Source organism: Lissotriton helveticus, chromosome 4_1 (genome assembly GCF_964261635.1).
Source record: "Lissotriton helveticus chromosome 4_1, aLisHel1.1, whole genome shotgun sequence".
Taxonomy (NCBI): domain Eukaryota; kingdom Metazoa; phylum Chordata; class Amphibia; order Caudata; family Salamandridae; genus Lissotriton; species Lissotriton helveticus.
Genome location: NC_136063.1, coordinates 1489951998 through 1489967279, shown reverse-complemented (window position 1 = coordinate 1489967279; position 15282 = coordinate 1489951998). Strand labels below are relative to the sequence as shown.

The 15282-nt window shown below is 46.5% G+C and overlaps 1 protein-coding gene across 3 annotated transcripts in view; it reads right to left on the bottom strand.

Moving 5' to 3' along the window:
• The window catches only part of SLC35B3 (solute carrier family 35 member B3), a 271605-nt gene that overhangs the window by 57426 nt on the left and 198897 nt on the right, over window positions 1-15282 (bottom strand). For all 3 annotated transcript variants that reach the window (XM_078688079.1, XM_078688080.1, XM_078688078.1), the window contains one exon: window positions 11168-11265. In XM_078688079.1, coding sequence (XP_078544205.1) covers window positions 11168-11265 — 98 coding nt within the window. The remainder of the gene's footprint in view (window positions 1-11167; window positions 11266-15282) is intronic.

The window sequence follows — 15282 nt, the reverse complement described above, 5'->3', positions numbered from 1 at the left end:
TACATCGGATGCCATTACAACGCATGGCATTACATCGCAGATGCTATTACAACGCATGGCATTACATCGTAAGTATAGGTAAGTATTTAATTTTTTTTAATTTTATTAAAATAAATAAAAAATAAATATATTTATTAATGTTTTTTAATATTATTAATTTATTATTTATTATATTGCATACAGGGGTGTTTTTAGGTTTCAGGGTAGGGTTTGGGTTTTGGGGTACAGGGGTGTTTTTAGGTTTCAGGGTAGGGTTTGGGTTTTGGGATACAGGGGTGTTTTTAGGTTTCAGGGTAGGGTTTGGGTTTTGGGGTACAGGGGTGTTTTTAGGTTTTAGGGTAGGGTTTGGGTTTTGGGGTACAGGGGTGTTTTTGCAGGGTAGGGTTTGGGTTTTGGGGTACAGGGGTGTTTTTAGGTTTCAGGGTAGGGTTTGGGTTTTGGGGTACAGGGGTGTTTTTAGGTTTCAGGGTAGGGTTTGGGTTTTGGGGTACAGGGGTGTTTTTAGGTTTCAGGGTAGGGTTTGGGTTTTGGGGTACAAGGGTGTTTTTAGGTTTCAGGGTAGGGTTTGGGTTTTGGGGTACAGGGGTGTTTTTAGGTTTCAGGGTAGGGTTTGGGTTTTGGGGTACAGGGGTGTTTTTAGGTTTCAGGGCAGGGTTTGGGTTTTGGGGTACAGGGGTGTTTTTAGGTTTCAGGGCAGGGTTTGGGTTTTGGGGTACAGGGGTGTTTTTAGGTTTCAGGGTAGGGTTTGGGTTTTGGGGTACAGGGGTGTTTTTAGGTTTCAGGGCAGGGTTTGGGTTTTGGGGTACAGGGGTGTTTTTAGGTTTCAGGGTAGGGTTTGGGTTTTGGGGTACAGGGGTGTTTTAGGGTTCAGGGTTGGGTTTGTGCTTAGGGCTAATTAAATTATATGTACCATTTATAAATTAATTAAAATATATTTATTAAATAAAATTAATTATATTATATTAATTACATTTTTAATTAATTTAATTAAATTAAATAATTTTTTTTAATTAATTTAATTTAATTATAATTTTAAAAATATTTAAATTAAATTAATTTCATTATATTAGATTTAAATCTATTAAATTAAATTAATTACTATTTTAAAATGTATTTTATTTAAATTAATTAAATTAATTAAATTAACTTAATTACATTTTTTTAAAAAGGTATACTTACCTATACTTACGATGTAATGCCATGCGTTGTAATAGCATCTGCGATGTAATGCCATGCGTTGTAATGCCATCCGATGTAATGGATCCTGCGTTGTAAAAATTCCGATGTAATGGAATGCGTTGTAAAAAACCGCGTTGTAGTGACACCAATCCATGGTCTATATATAGGACAAACCTTGCCGAAATGCAGCTTAGTGTTGTACAGAGTCAAAGGCAATGGTTAATTTAAGGGAACGATGGTATTTGAGAGGGGAAGAAGATTGTTTGGAAGTTAAGATGTGTTGTTCTTTAAAGAGGTGTGTCTTTAGATCTTTTTCTAAATTGGAGCAAGAATGGGGTCGTCCTGAAGCAAGGTGGGGTGCCATTCCAGATAAACGGTTAAGGTCCTGCAGATTAGGGTAGCCTCCTTGACTGAGCTGGACAACACATTCCAAAAAGAAATTACCATAGTACCAAAAGAGGAAAGAAAGGATATCACAAACAACTTTTTTTTTTTTTATTTCTGTTTATTGTTTTCCAACACAAAAAGAAAATAAAACAAAGAACAATGAGTTGTACACGTACATGGATATGGAGTCTCGATTCAACTAAGTATCACAAGAACCATGAGCAAAGAAGGTATACAGTAATACATTAGCATTCATGGCAGTCCATAACCGTCCGGAGGATGAACACAATTCTCGGTGACATGAGGTGCTGACGAGTATTATGGTGAGGATGCGCAGCGTAGGTGGCATAGTGGAACCACTTAATACGTGAGGGCCCTTCGGGAGCGTCTGGGAGTGCAGAGTCAGCAGGCAATATGTAACGGTAAGTCGTGCTTTGTAGTGAGAGGCAGAGGAGTACGTGGGGTCAACTTGCTGGAGCGAAGGGAGGTCTGTGGTGTATGCAGCGGTATGTAATATCGCTTACCCCTGAATGTCGTTAGTGTCACCAACACGGTCCCCCCCTAGACTATTGTCGTCGTGTGCCTGGGCAAGTAGGTAGTTAACCAAAGGTTCCCAAATGTCTTTAGGTTGGCTCGACATCGGCAGCAGTTCAGTGAATGTTATATGCTGTTCCTGACAGTAAGTCATGTCCGCTAGCCAGTCCATTAATTTAGGTGCCCTGCCCCGACCCCAGCGACATGCCACCCGCCGCTTTGCCAAAAGCAATGCAGTGTCTATGAATTTTCTGCAGGTTTTAGGAAAGTGCGGTGTGTGTCCGAATAGCATAAGTAATGGATCTACAGGTATGGTTTCGCTAGTCATTGCAGTGAGAGCGTCGCAAACCTGCTGCCAGTAGAGACGAACAGGAGGGCACTCCCAAGCGAGGTGCAGGAAGCCTGCATGCTCGGCACGGCATCTCTCACATCTGTCGTTGTCAGCCAGTCGGAATCTAATTTTTTTAACCGGGGTATAATATAGTCGCTGCAGGAATTTGTAGTGTATTATTTTGAGTCTACAGCTGGCTGAGATTCGGCTGTAAGGGTGCAACAATACTGCCATTGGTCATCAGTGAGTTCAGTAGCCAGGTCGACATCCCAGTGCGCTCGAGCCCCGGCCTGCGTCAATGGAACGGCAGCCCTGAGCTGGCGATATAGTCCAGAGACTAGGTGTGTGCCATCTTGTGAACATAGTAGATAATGAAGTGGGGGCAGTACCTCAGGCTCGTCGGGGAACTCAGGCAGGATGTCTTTCATCCCCTGGCGCAGGCGTATATAATAAAAGACGTCAAGTGGAGTGCGATCGGGGGTGGCAAAGAACAACTTTGCAGTTTTGAACTGGCCGTTCGAAAAAAGATCGCCCCCAACAGGTGATTCGTACGCGTTCACAGAGCTTTTGGAAGCCCCGTTCCTGCAGTAGTGCGAGTTTAGGATGATATGTCAGTGGTAGTCTAGGTGAGTACGGTAGCCTGCAAGACAACTTCTTAGTTATGCGGCGCCATGCATCCAGTGTGCAGGAGACGGAAGTATTCGGTGACATTATTGACAATTCCGGACAATGAAGGAGGCCATTGAGCGGGAGGGGGTGCACTATCCAGTCCTCTACTGTCAATTGAGGCATTTAGGGGGTAGGAACCAGCCAATGATAGGCATAGTGCGCCTGTGCACACTGGTAATAAGCCTCGAAGTCCGGGACATCGAAGCCTCCTTTGTCATATGGTTGTATTAGTATGGACCACTTCAACCGTGGGCCCCGGCCCCCCAGAACAATCGGCATAATTCCGACTTCAAGGTTTTGAAGAAGAAAGCACCCGGGCAGTAGGGGATATTGAGGAAAAGGTATAGGAAGCGGGGCAGTACTACCATTTTGATAAGGGACGCTCTGCCAGCCATGGAGAGTGGAAGGGTAATCCAGCGGTCCACTGAGGCCGTGAGTTTCGTGATTGCTACTCCGTAGTTGGAGCGCAGCGTTTCATCTTTGTCGCGGGAGACCTGTATACCCAGGTAATGGAGCTCCGATCGACACCACTCAAGGGGGTAGTCGAGGGGAAAATCGGAAACCGCGGCCGTGAGGGGGAAAAATTGCGACTTGGACCAATTGATGTGCGCACCTGACATCCTGCTGAATACTACAAATTCTCTAAGTAGAGGATTAAGGTTCAAAGCAGGGTGCTTGACGTAGAGTGTCATATTGTCAGCGTATAAGGACACATCAATCTGACGCTGGAAGCATCGTATCGCCCCATCTCGATGTAGCTGCCGGAGTCTACAGGCAAGGGGCTCGATCGCAATCGCGAATAGCAGGGGGGATAATGGGCATCCCTGACGGGTACCTCTGGAGATGACGATGGACTGTGAAAGGCGACCGTTGATGAGGACTTTTGCTGTTGGTTGCGTATAGAGCAATTGAACCCAGGAGATAAATAATTTCGGGAAGCCCATGCTGGCCAGGACAGTAAACAGGTATGGCCATTCGACCGAGTCGAATGCCTTGGTGGCATCTAGGAAGACTGCAGCCACTGGGAGGTCAGGGTGGACCGTGCGAAGCAGAGAGAACAGGGTACGCAAGTTATGGGAGGTGGAACGGCCCGTGACAAACCCAGACTGGTCGGGCAGGATAATCCTAGTCATTAAGAGGGACAGTCTGGTAGCCAGGACTTTCGCAAGTATTTTTACATCACAATTTAGAAGGGAAAGTGGGCGGTAAGAGTCGCAGGAACTGGGGTCTTTGCCGGGCTTCAGAAGTGAGGTAATGACTATCTCCCGCATGGAACTAGGAAGGACACCGTCGGCCAGCGATTCTTCAAAGACCTCACGGAGGACAGGGGCCATGATATCAATGTATGCTTTGTAGAACTCGGCGGGGATTCCATCTAGTCCGGGCGCTTTACCATTCTTCAGTGACATTATAGCCTCACGGATTTCATCTAGTTCAAAGGGGGCCGCTAGGAAGGCTCTATCTCCGTTGCTGAGCCAGCAGAGAGCTACATCGCCCAGGAAGTCAGCATAAGGCACATCGGCAGTGGTGGCAGTGGTATAAAGTGCGAGATAGTGTGAAGTAAAGGCAGTGAGTATTTCATCTAAATTCCTGACTGTGCGCCCCTGACCGCCTGCGAGCTCCAGGATCGTGTTGCGACCACGCGGCGTGCGTGTCAGCTCCGCAAGCGCTTTACCCGGTCTGTCGCCCTCGCAGTATTTCCTAGCCTGCCAGTGTTTCCCCCTGAATTTGACTTCCCTATTAGCTTCTTCCTCATATTTTGACAATTTGTCTCTAAACTCAGCTTGTATGTCAGTACTGTCACCCTCCACCATCCGAATCTCTAAAGCCTTCAGTTCTCTTTCTAGAGTGTGGATAGTGTTTTGTATATCGCGTAGAACTCCGAAACTTTTGGATATGCAATACCCCCTGATCGTGACCTTGAATGCCTCCCAGATGTGTTCCACCGAGTCGACAGTTCCCTTGTTCCTAGGAAAGAAAGCAGCAACTTCCTCTCCGAGCTCAACGCGGAACACATTGTCCAACAGTGCCATCGGCTGTAACCTCCATTGTGGCCTAGGGTTATCCCATCCGGGTATAAGTATGTGCATCAGGACAGGGCTATGGTCAGAATATGTCCTCGGTAGATGTGTCACCTTTTGGACCCCCGCAGAGATCTCCTTAGTGGTAAGGAAGTAATCCAACCGGGCCCATGTGCCTGTCTGCGAGGTGAAGTGCGTGCCCTCCCTCCGGGTAGAATGTAGGTGTCTCCATACGTCCACCAGTCCGCCGTCCGTGACCACACCCTCCAGTGCCTCCCTAGACCTGGGTTTGTAGTGCAGCACCCCGTCCGCTCTGTCTAAGTGTGGTATCAGTGCCAAGTTAAAGTCTCCTTCCCAGATAATGTGTCAGGACCCTACATCCACAATTTTGCCCCAAAGTGTGGTGAAAAAAGTGGGCGCGTCAATGTTAGGAGCGTAACAATTAACGAAAGTAAAAGTGTCACGGCCTATCCGTCCCAACAACAGGGCGAATCGCCCCTCTCTGTCAATCAGCTCTCCGCACTTTTGGAACGTCACAGTATGTCTAATGAGGATAGTGACCCCCCTCGCATAGTTAGAGTAAGAGGAGAAAACGCGGATTCCAGTCCATTTACTAGCGAACGTGGCTCGTGCTTGTGGTGATAGGTGAGTTTCTTGCAGCATAGCTACATGGACATGGTGCCGATTCATATAAGCAATCACATTTCGACATTTCCTTGCATTGTTAAGCCTTCTAATATCCCACGACATACAATTCAATTGTGCATCAGTTCGTAAGTCCGCCATAAGTCACTGAGTATCGAGCCATCAATTTTCGCTACCAGGAACGTTGCAACATCTGACCCATTCAGGCTATTAGGGTTACCTTGACACTCCGCTGTTCGACTGTCCATTCCATGTACAAAACTTTCCCCCCCCCGAACCAACACAACCCCCCTCCCACTACAGCATCCCAATCATGCCAGCAGCCTTTGTTCCCACCCCTCCCCTCCTCCCTCAACTTCAACAACTCAATGTCATGTAGGGGAAGTACCCGCAAGGGAATCAGCATTAAGGGCGCACAGCCACTTCTCCCGCCGGAAGCCTCCCAAACTGTACTGCCCTCGGTGGAGGCCAGGGCAGGGATAGTGGTCCTTGGAATACGTTACCACTGGAGAGGTCAGTCAGTCCCAGTCTGCTGCGTATTTGCCGAACCCGCTGTATCCGGGCGGCGAGGGCAGGGCTTGGCGGCCCCAAGGGACAGCGAGTCCGGACCCGCTGGCTATATCTGATCAACGTGCGTCTACTTCCGCGGACGATTCTGCTTCTGGATCTGCCTCCGCATTTCGATCACCTCTCCGCGCCTTGCGAATCGTCTTCAGGTAGTCCTCAGCTTTTTGCGGGTTGGTAAAAAAGTGGTGCTTTCCCTGGTGTGTCACTCGTAGCTTAGCAGGGCATATTCCAGCTGGGCTTCCCGCAGTTTCTTCTTGACCGCTATGAACTTACGTCGCTCCTCTTGTACCATGGGAGTGAAGTCAGGATAGATGGAAAATGCAATTCCATTGTAGTGTAGGTTTTGTTGAGTCCGAGCCGCTTTCAGCGCCACATCTCGATCACGATAATTCAATAATTTCGCGATGATTGGTCTAGGCGGCAGTCCAGGCTTGTGCGCTCTTTCAACAATGAATTGAGGCGAAAAAGCATCTTCTCCCACCGATCCCTTGAGGAGTTTTTCCACATATAGCTCCATCTTGCCCGTGTCTGTGGATTCCGGAATGCCCGTGACGCGGATGTTGTTGCGTTTACTACGGGCTTCCAAATCCTCATTCTTGGCTGCTATTATTCGTAGCAGGTTGTCCATATGGGCAAGTTGCGTAGTATGGGATGTGGTGATGTCATCATTATCTGAGATACGCTGTTCCGTTGTTGTTAGTCGTTCTTCGTGCCGATCCACCTTGTGCACTAGGGCGTCCAACCTGGACGTCATCCCGTCTACTTTTTCCACCACCGTTGCAAAACCTTGCCTCATCTCCTGAAATAAGCGGTGCATGTCCAATTCTTTGGCGGGAGAGGCAACGGCAAACGAATTGACATCGCTAGTCCCTGGCTCGGCAGTGGCCGATTTCGTGCCCCTTTTCGCACTCTCAAAGTTTATTTTTGGCTGTCGGTTCTCAGGGCGCACCATAGTGTTTGTCTGGTCTCTCGCTGCCTGCTACCTCGAGGCCAGCCGCCGCAGCTCCGCGCGTCACCAATACAGGTATGGCGCCGCAGCGGCAGCCGGCGCGCCCCGGGTCGACCGGTCCCACCGTACGACCCTCAGCGTTTCTGGGTGTCAGGATTATCTTCTGCTACGGGAGAGTACTGCACTGTGGGACAGCCAGGTCGCCGGTAGATGCTCGCGTAGGGAAGTCGTGCAAGGAGTGTGCACGATCGGTCGTCAATGGCAGTTAGCGCCGATGGGCACGCAATAGGAGCTCCACTTTCAGCATGTATGTTGAGCCACGGCAGAGTTTGTATTATCTTTGGCGCAGGGGGTGAGGGCAGCGCAGGTATTGGCCCCAGCAATAAGCGGCAGCAGCAGAGTGGGGCAGTGATGAACGAAGTTTCCTCTGCCCCGCAAATTGATCGATGCAATTAAGTCCCAACTCAGCGTTAGGGCCGAGGTTGTAGCCACCCACCGGCTCCCAGCAGGGCGTCACGCCGCGGTCGTAATCTACGCGGCGCGCCTCTCACCTCATGTAAGGCGACTGGGGGAACAGCAGGTGTCCAATTCCCCCGCAGTATTGCCGAGGTCCTGTGTAGCAGCTCCAATGTTCTGCCCAAGGGTCGTCCCGTAGCGCGGGCAGCGCAGGGGAACAGCAACTCACCGCCCAGTCCATGTCTCAGTCTCCGCTCAGTGCCGGGCATTGCTCGAGGACAAAGCAGCTCAAATGGCAGGCAGCGCACAACGGCATCAGGAGGCAATGCCGAAATCGGGGTCAGTAGCCAGGCATATCACGGCCTCCGCATCCGACGACGCAGGCAGGGCCCGCCGCCGCGTGGCAAGCCTCGGCCTCGCGTGTCCCTCCGCGGCCGCTCCTCCCACCTCGTGAGCTCCAAGGGCTGTGTCGGCGAATTTTCCGAAGCCGATTTCACGGGCTGAGATGACGCTAGTGATCCGAAAGTTGGGTCGATTGTAGAGGGCGTCTCTCCGCACCGGGTGTATGGTTTTTGAGGACTTAGCTCTCCAGTTAGTAAGGATAATTAAAGGATTATGCGCCAAGGAACGGGAGCTACTTAGCTAAGCAGCCATTGCGTGTGTGCGCCCTCTAGCGCCCAGGATATCACAAACAACTTCAATGTTGTCAAAAAGAAAATCTTGTCAAAAAGAAAAAGTCTAAACTCAAATATACCATTTGTGGTCAAGGCAGCTAAAAACAATTGAGCACCAATTATGATTTACCTTTTGTATCTTAAAGGGCTCTTACATTAGCTTCCCTCAAACCAAGACTAATGCCTTCCTGCTTGCCTTAATCCTTTTCCTTCCAGCACCATTGATCAATTCTTTCCTTCCCCCAGCCAGGGGGTCTTTGTCTACTTCTAGGATGAAGATTAAACTGCAATTTGAGACAGCAGAATGGGGAAACATTGAGTTCAACAATGTATTTTGTTTAAAAACGCTCCAAAACAAAGAAGTCCAAAATCTTGGCCTTGCATAAGTATCTGCTTAGAAGAACTCTGAACTGACCCTAAAGCCAGTACAAAGCAATTGCCCCAGAATGTGCTAAAAGCAGAGTAAGAACGGTAAATTAACCAAGCACTAAAATATGTGAGAATTTAGTTTGGCCTGATTTAGGAATTAAATAAGGTCATATTTGTTGGCAGGAGATTATTTATGAGAGGCCGAGATGGTCAAACGTGTTGGAGTATTTTTCTTGGACAATATATTTGACAATCTATATTTTTACATGGATCAACTGAAAACTGCAGAAGCTCCATCAGCAAATGGAAGACTTTATTTGCAGTGAGTGCCCATCATTGCAAATTTCAGTCCTCTTTTGCACTATATGATATTTATTATTTATTTATTTATTACCAATCCATGGTCTCATTTTTAGGTGTGATGAGTAATGGAGACTCATTTGTATTCAATACATGGTCTATAACGTCCAGACAGGGGCTTTGGGCATGACTGCATCAGCCACTGGTTTCTTTTGCTATTAGCCTGAGGCATTGTCAATCACCTCTTGGATCAGCCCACGGGTATTTCAGTCCACTGGACTTTATATTGTCTATTTGAGTGTATGCTTTTGGCGACAAAGGATTGCATAAGTGAGCATTTCACATCCAAACATTGCACATTCAATTGGTTGTCTTGTATATCGATTATATACAGAAATTCCTTCAACACAAACATAAATCTGTGTGCGTGTTTTATGTTCAAAAATAACATTTTTTTCCATTCTAAGGTCTTCTACACTGATTGGGGCTAGGCTTGTTTCGGGCTTATTTTGAAAGGGAATTGTACTGATATACCTTTCTCAACCACGATAATGTAAACCTGCCTTCCAACAGTGGAAAGGCTCTCATAAACAAGCCACAACAAACCTACATATTTTAATAAGCTAGTTATCCCATTACTGAGCTGCAGCCACGGTCCCATACTTGCGTTAAATCATCCTCTCGCATCCTATCCCAGCCGTTATTACAACCGATAGCCCTTCAGAGGCGACTCCGCTACTTTCACCTAGCTATGATGAGATACAATGACTAGGCATTTTCAGCGACACTAAACACCATATGCACAGAAGGAACAAGATCCGTTTGGCTAATGAGTACATTGGTTTTCATTTGTTAATAGCAATTTCTGAGAACGTGATTGGGGGAGGGGATTTAGGATTGTTTTGAGTTTATTTTCAAGGGGGGTTGTGATCTTTTCTCCTTTCCTTCTAGGCTAATCCAAGTCCGTTCTTGTGAGTGACCTCGGATAAACATCTGCCAAACAACGGTTTCCCTTTTACTGGCGGTGCAGCTGCTTCTGCCTAGCTCTGGATAAACACACTGGTCATACCTGTTCAGAGATTCTAAGTCCGCATGGTCAGCAGGCACTAAGCATGTTTGGCTTTTTTGCCAACAGCAATGCTTGGAGCCTAGATTTTTTTTTCGTCCTTATTAAATAGGTTGTCACTTTATTCGTTAGTCTCTTTGTTTCTCTGTTACTCTTGGGACATGGGTTTCCTCTTCCAGGACATGGGCTTTCCCTTCCACAAACAGCTACAGCAGTTTCGTGTTCAGCCTCTTACTTTGTGAAGAATTGTCCATATAGCTGTCTGTGCGGATATCTATATTTTTAATACCGAAATGTGTATGTCACATGGCAAAGACTGTCAAGCACTGTCTGAACACGTTTCTTCTAAGGTAGGACATTATCAGGTCCCTTCTCCTATAGAGATGACAAGGTCAAGGCTATATTTTATGGGTGTATTGAAATGCAATTACTGCAAGCAATGTTTCGGATCACCATGTTTTCCCTGGTGGTCCGGCAAAAAAACACACATCGCGCCTCATATTGACAGCCCCAAGTGCGTCAGGCTGTAGGTGTAAGGTTTACAAAGGTGGAGCCAGCAAAGGCATTGCCATCCGAAACAAGACTGTCGGCGGGTGGTGGACAGTCCCTGTGACTGACAGGGTACTCCTGCACATTTGTGGTGGGGTATCCTGTCCACCAAACTCATACTTAGGCCCTTAGACATTCATTGTTTACCTACTTCTGCATGAAGTAAATATATGTAAGGTGTATATAGAGATGCACACGTTTTACAAGAATACCTGCAAAGGACTCGAAGCACAAAAGTCAAAATTATTGTCATTAGTCATCTAAAAGTGGGCACTCAGGCGCTGTTTTAATGACTTACTGGTATTTTATGTCTTGTGGGGTGGCGACCTAATGTAGTAACTACTTAATGCCCAATAACAGTGTAAGTGATCTGGAAATATACTGTTCTTTCTAAAGCAAAGAGCAGTTTGATTCAACACAGTAATTCCTAACACCACTAAAATAGCAACTAAAATTAACACATGTATTTACCATTTCAGAATTGGACCCATTGTGCAACTTCATTGCCTTTTCCTGGACATTTCCAATAACAGCATCTGCGCAGAGGGCGAGCGATATTAGGGTCACACCTTGAATAGAGCGGAAAGACAAGGAACACAAATTTAAAAAGTTAAAAAAACACAAGATTATTTATGACGGTCTACAACAAACCTCTAACAAATGCAGTGAAATAATTTGAAGTACCAACAGCTCAGAAAAAAGTCACATGATTATAGTGATATACTAGTCATTCGGAGGATGGATGGTTGAATTTATCATATCAAAGTACAAGCTGTGAGATTCTCCAATCTTGGTATCATTTGGAGCTGGAGGGGAACAGTGTAAAGTGTCACAGCTGACTGTGTTAAGGTTTTCTATGCTGGAAAACCAATGTTAACAGGAAAAGTTTTTTTCTTCGGCTTGGGATGGATAGCAGTCATGTTTTAAGTACAAACAGCGTGTGTGGCTGCAGGCAATTTGCCAAATTAGAGAGACGAGCATTCAGCCCTCAGGAGCAGAGAGTTGTGCAAGGGCCAGGCTGGTAGCACAAGTGATGTTTTACCGAACAGTTACAAAAGTGAAACTACCTTGAGATGGGCTCAATGAATACGGCCTAGTCTAGTGTCTGAACCTTGTGCTCTAATCGCTCCACAAGATAATGAAAACAAGACATTCTCAGTTGCAGCTCCTCTGCTAGTGAGAAGGAGTTTCACCCCCTGCCGGTCTCAAAACGTGAAAAGAAAACGATACTTAACTGAGTTTATTATTGATTTTCTTTTCAAGTTCAAGTATAGGGGGTGGAGCCATCAAGAGGGCAGTCAGGAGAGGTAGTGGAGGGCAGTGGTATCGGTGCACATGCGTTTTCGGCCGGCTGTCTCGGGCCAAACACACATGTGCACCGAGCTGTCTCTAACCACAACTGTGCTGTTGGGTTAGAGACTACAAAGCAGGGACTCCTTCAGTGCAAATTCTCAGCGCTCAGGCCAATCCTGATGGTGTTTTCAAACATGAGAGCAGTGTCAGGATTGGCCACGAAGCACACTGGAAGCCTGTAAACAAACAACTGGGAGGTTTTTAGGTGTTCCAGAATTACAAGGCGCACAGCCAGAGTATCCGTAAAGTTAGGGTAGAAACAAAGGTTATTCAATGGTTGGTACAGGCAATAGGGCGAACGGTAAATCCTCACAACCGCTCAAAGATGGACCAAGCTTGGTCCATACAAGAACAAAAGAAAACCACAATGCCCCTGCACTTGTACAGAAATGTTATTATGGTGGAAGCCTGTGTTGCAGCTAGACACGGAGCAGAAGAACAGCGGGCAATCGTCAGGTACATTTTTTTTCCTTTCTTTTTTCTGTTTTTGTCTTGGCCCCCCACTAGCCCCACCACACCGCCCGCACAGTAGCCGCTAGTAGGCAATCTGAACACCACAAAGCCATAATTAATGAAAGAATTGATCACACAAGCAACAGCAAAATATACATGTGTATGGAGTTATAGTACGTTTCGACCAGGGCAGAAATTATTACTCCAAGGTAACTTTAGAATCTCAAATGTTTGTGTAGTTTAAATTGGTTTTGTATACGAAAAAATTAATAACGTTTTCCGAACTATAACTTCGCCGTAACTTTTGGTTGCTTCACTTAACGTCAACATTTTATTTTTAAGTGTTTCAAATCATAGAGTGGAGTGTTGTTGAGTGGATTGTCATTGAGTGTAGTGTAGTCGAGTAGAGTGTCTTAGAGTGGAGTACAGTGGCATAGACTGGAGAGGCAAACAGTGGAGTAAAGAGGAGTACAGTATCGCAGAGTAGAGGAAAGTGTTATAGAGTGTGTTTTTGTGGAGTGTCGTAGAGTGGTGTACAGTGGTGTACAGTGGTGTAGAGAGGAGGCGCATACAGTGGAGTACAGTTTTATAGAATGGAATAGTGTCATACAGTATAGTGTAGTTGCACACATGGAGTGTCATACAGTGAAGTGTTGTTGAGTGGCATGATGTGGACTATTGTACCGTGGAGTGTCATTAAGGAGAGTGTCAGAGTGTTGTAGACTGGAGTTGAATATTTGTACAGTGGAGTATCATACAGTAGAGTGGAGGAGAGTGTCAGAGTGCAGTATCAGAGTGTAGTGGCGTAGAGTGGAGGGACATACAGTGGAGTAGTGTGTTTCAGAGTGGAGAGGCGTAGAGTGGAGAGGATGGTCATACAGTGGAGTGTCATAAAATGGAGTATCGTAGAGTAGTGTATCGCATAGTAACATGGAGTAGAGTAGAGTGTTATAGCGAGGGGTATAGTGGACTACAGTGTCAGAGTAGAGTGTCGCTGAGTGCAGTGTCGTAGAGTGAATGAAAGTGTCGTACAGTGCAGTGTCCTAGAGTGGAGTATTGGAGAGTGGCATAGAGTGGAGTATCGTAGATCAGAGTGTCATAGTGTGTGGTAGAGTGGAGTGGCATAGAGTGGAGTAGAGTGTTGTATAGTGGCAGTAAGTGGAGGAGAGTATTTTAGAGTGGAGTGTAGCTGCATAGAGTGGAGTAGAATGTTGTCCAGTGGCAGAGTGGATTAGAGTGTTGTAGAGTTGAGTTGCATTGTGTGGAGTAGAGTGGCATAGAGTGGAGTATCGTACAGTGGTGGAGAGTGGAGTAAAGTGTTGTACAGTGGAGTGAACTCAAGTGGAGTGGCATAGCATACAATGAAGTAAAGAGCCGTACAGTAGAGTGGCATGGAATGGTGTAGAATACGGTGGAGTAAAGTGGCATATAGTGGAATGGTATAGAGTGGTGTGCAGTAGACTACAGTGTGGTAGAGTAGAGTGGCATAGAGTGTCATAAAGATGATTGGCGTAGGTTGGAGTGGAGCAGTGTTGTGGAATGTAGTGTTGTAGAGTGGAGTAGTGCCTTGTAGTGTAGAGTGGAGTAAAGTACAGTGGAGTGGTGTACAGGGAGTAGCGTAGAGTGTTGCTGAGTGGCATGAAGTGTAGTAGAGTGTTGTATAGTGCGACAGACGGAAGTACAGTGTTGTACAGTGGAATGCCACAGAGTAAAGGACAGTGTGGTAGAGTGGAGGGGCGTGGAGTAGAGTAGACTGCTGGACAGTTTCATGTCATATAGTGATGGAGTGGCATAGAGTGTAGTACAGTTGAGTGGAGTAGTATGTCAGAGTAGAGTGGAGTAAAGTAGTGTGGAGTGGCGTAGATAGAGTTGCATAGAGTGGTATAGAGTGTTCTGCTATGCCACTGTTGTACAGTGGCATAGCAGAACAGAGTACTATGGAGTGGAGGGGGAGTGTTATATAGTGGAGTGACATTGAGTGGAGTGTCGTCAAGTGGAATGATGTAATGTGACAGTGGATTGGAGTGCTATGTGGTAGAGTGGCGTAGCTGAGAGTAGAGTATAGTGTTGTAGAGTGGAGAAGTGTAGAGGCATAAAGTGGAGTAGTGTCGTATAGTGACATAAACTGGAGTACAATTTTGTACAGTGGAGTGCCACAGAGTGGAGTACAGTTTGGTAGAGTGGAGGGGCATAGAATGGAGTAGAGGGTCATAGAGCGGAGTAGAGTGGAGCATAGAGTGGCGTGGAATAAAGTGTCATACAATGGCATAGAACGTAATAGAGTGTTGTAGAGCGGAACTGCATAAAGTGGAGTAGAGAGCATGGAGTGTTGTACAGTGGCCGGGAGTGGGGTAAAGTAGAGCAGCAGCAAGTGAAGTGGCGTAGCGTACAATGAGGTAAAGTGAGAGTGGAGTCACGTGTCATACATTGCAGTGGAGTGGCATGTGATAGAGTGTAGCTTTGTAGAGTAGAGTAGAATTGAGAAGCATAGAGTACAGTGGACCAGAGTGTGGTAGAATGAAGTGTCATAGGGTCTTGTAGAGTTGAGTGGCATAGAGTGCTGTAGATTTGAGAGGCACAGAGTGCCATAGAGTGGAGTAGTGTATTATAGAGTAGAGTGGAGTAAAGTGGGGTGGGGTGGGGTGGCATACAGGAAGGAGCACAGAGTGAAGTAGAGTGGCATAATGAGGAGTAGTATCGTACAGTAGCATATAGACTGCAGTACAGTGTTGTGCAGTGCAGTGCCAAAGAGTGTCGTAGTGTGGAGTGCCATGTCAGAG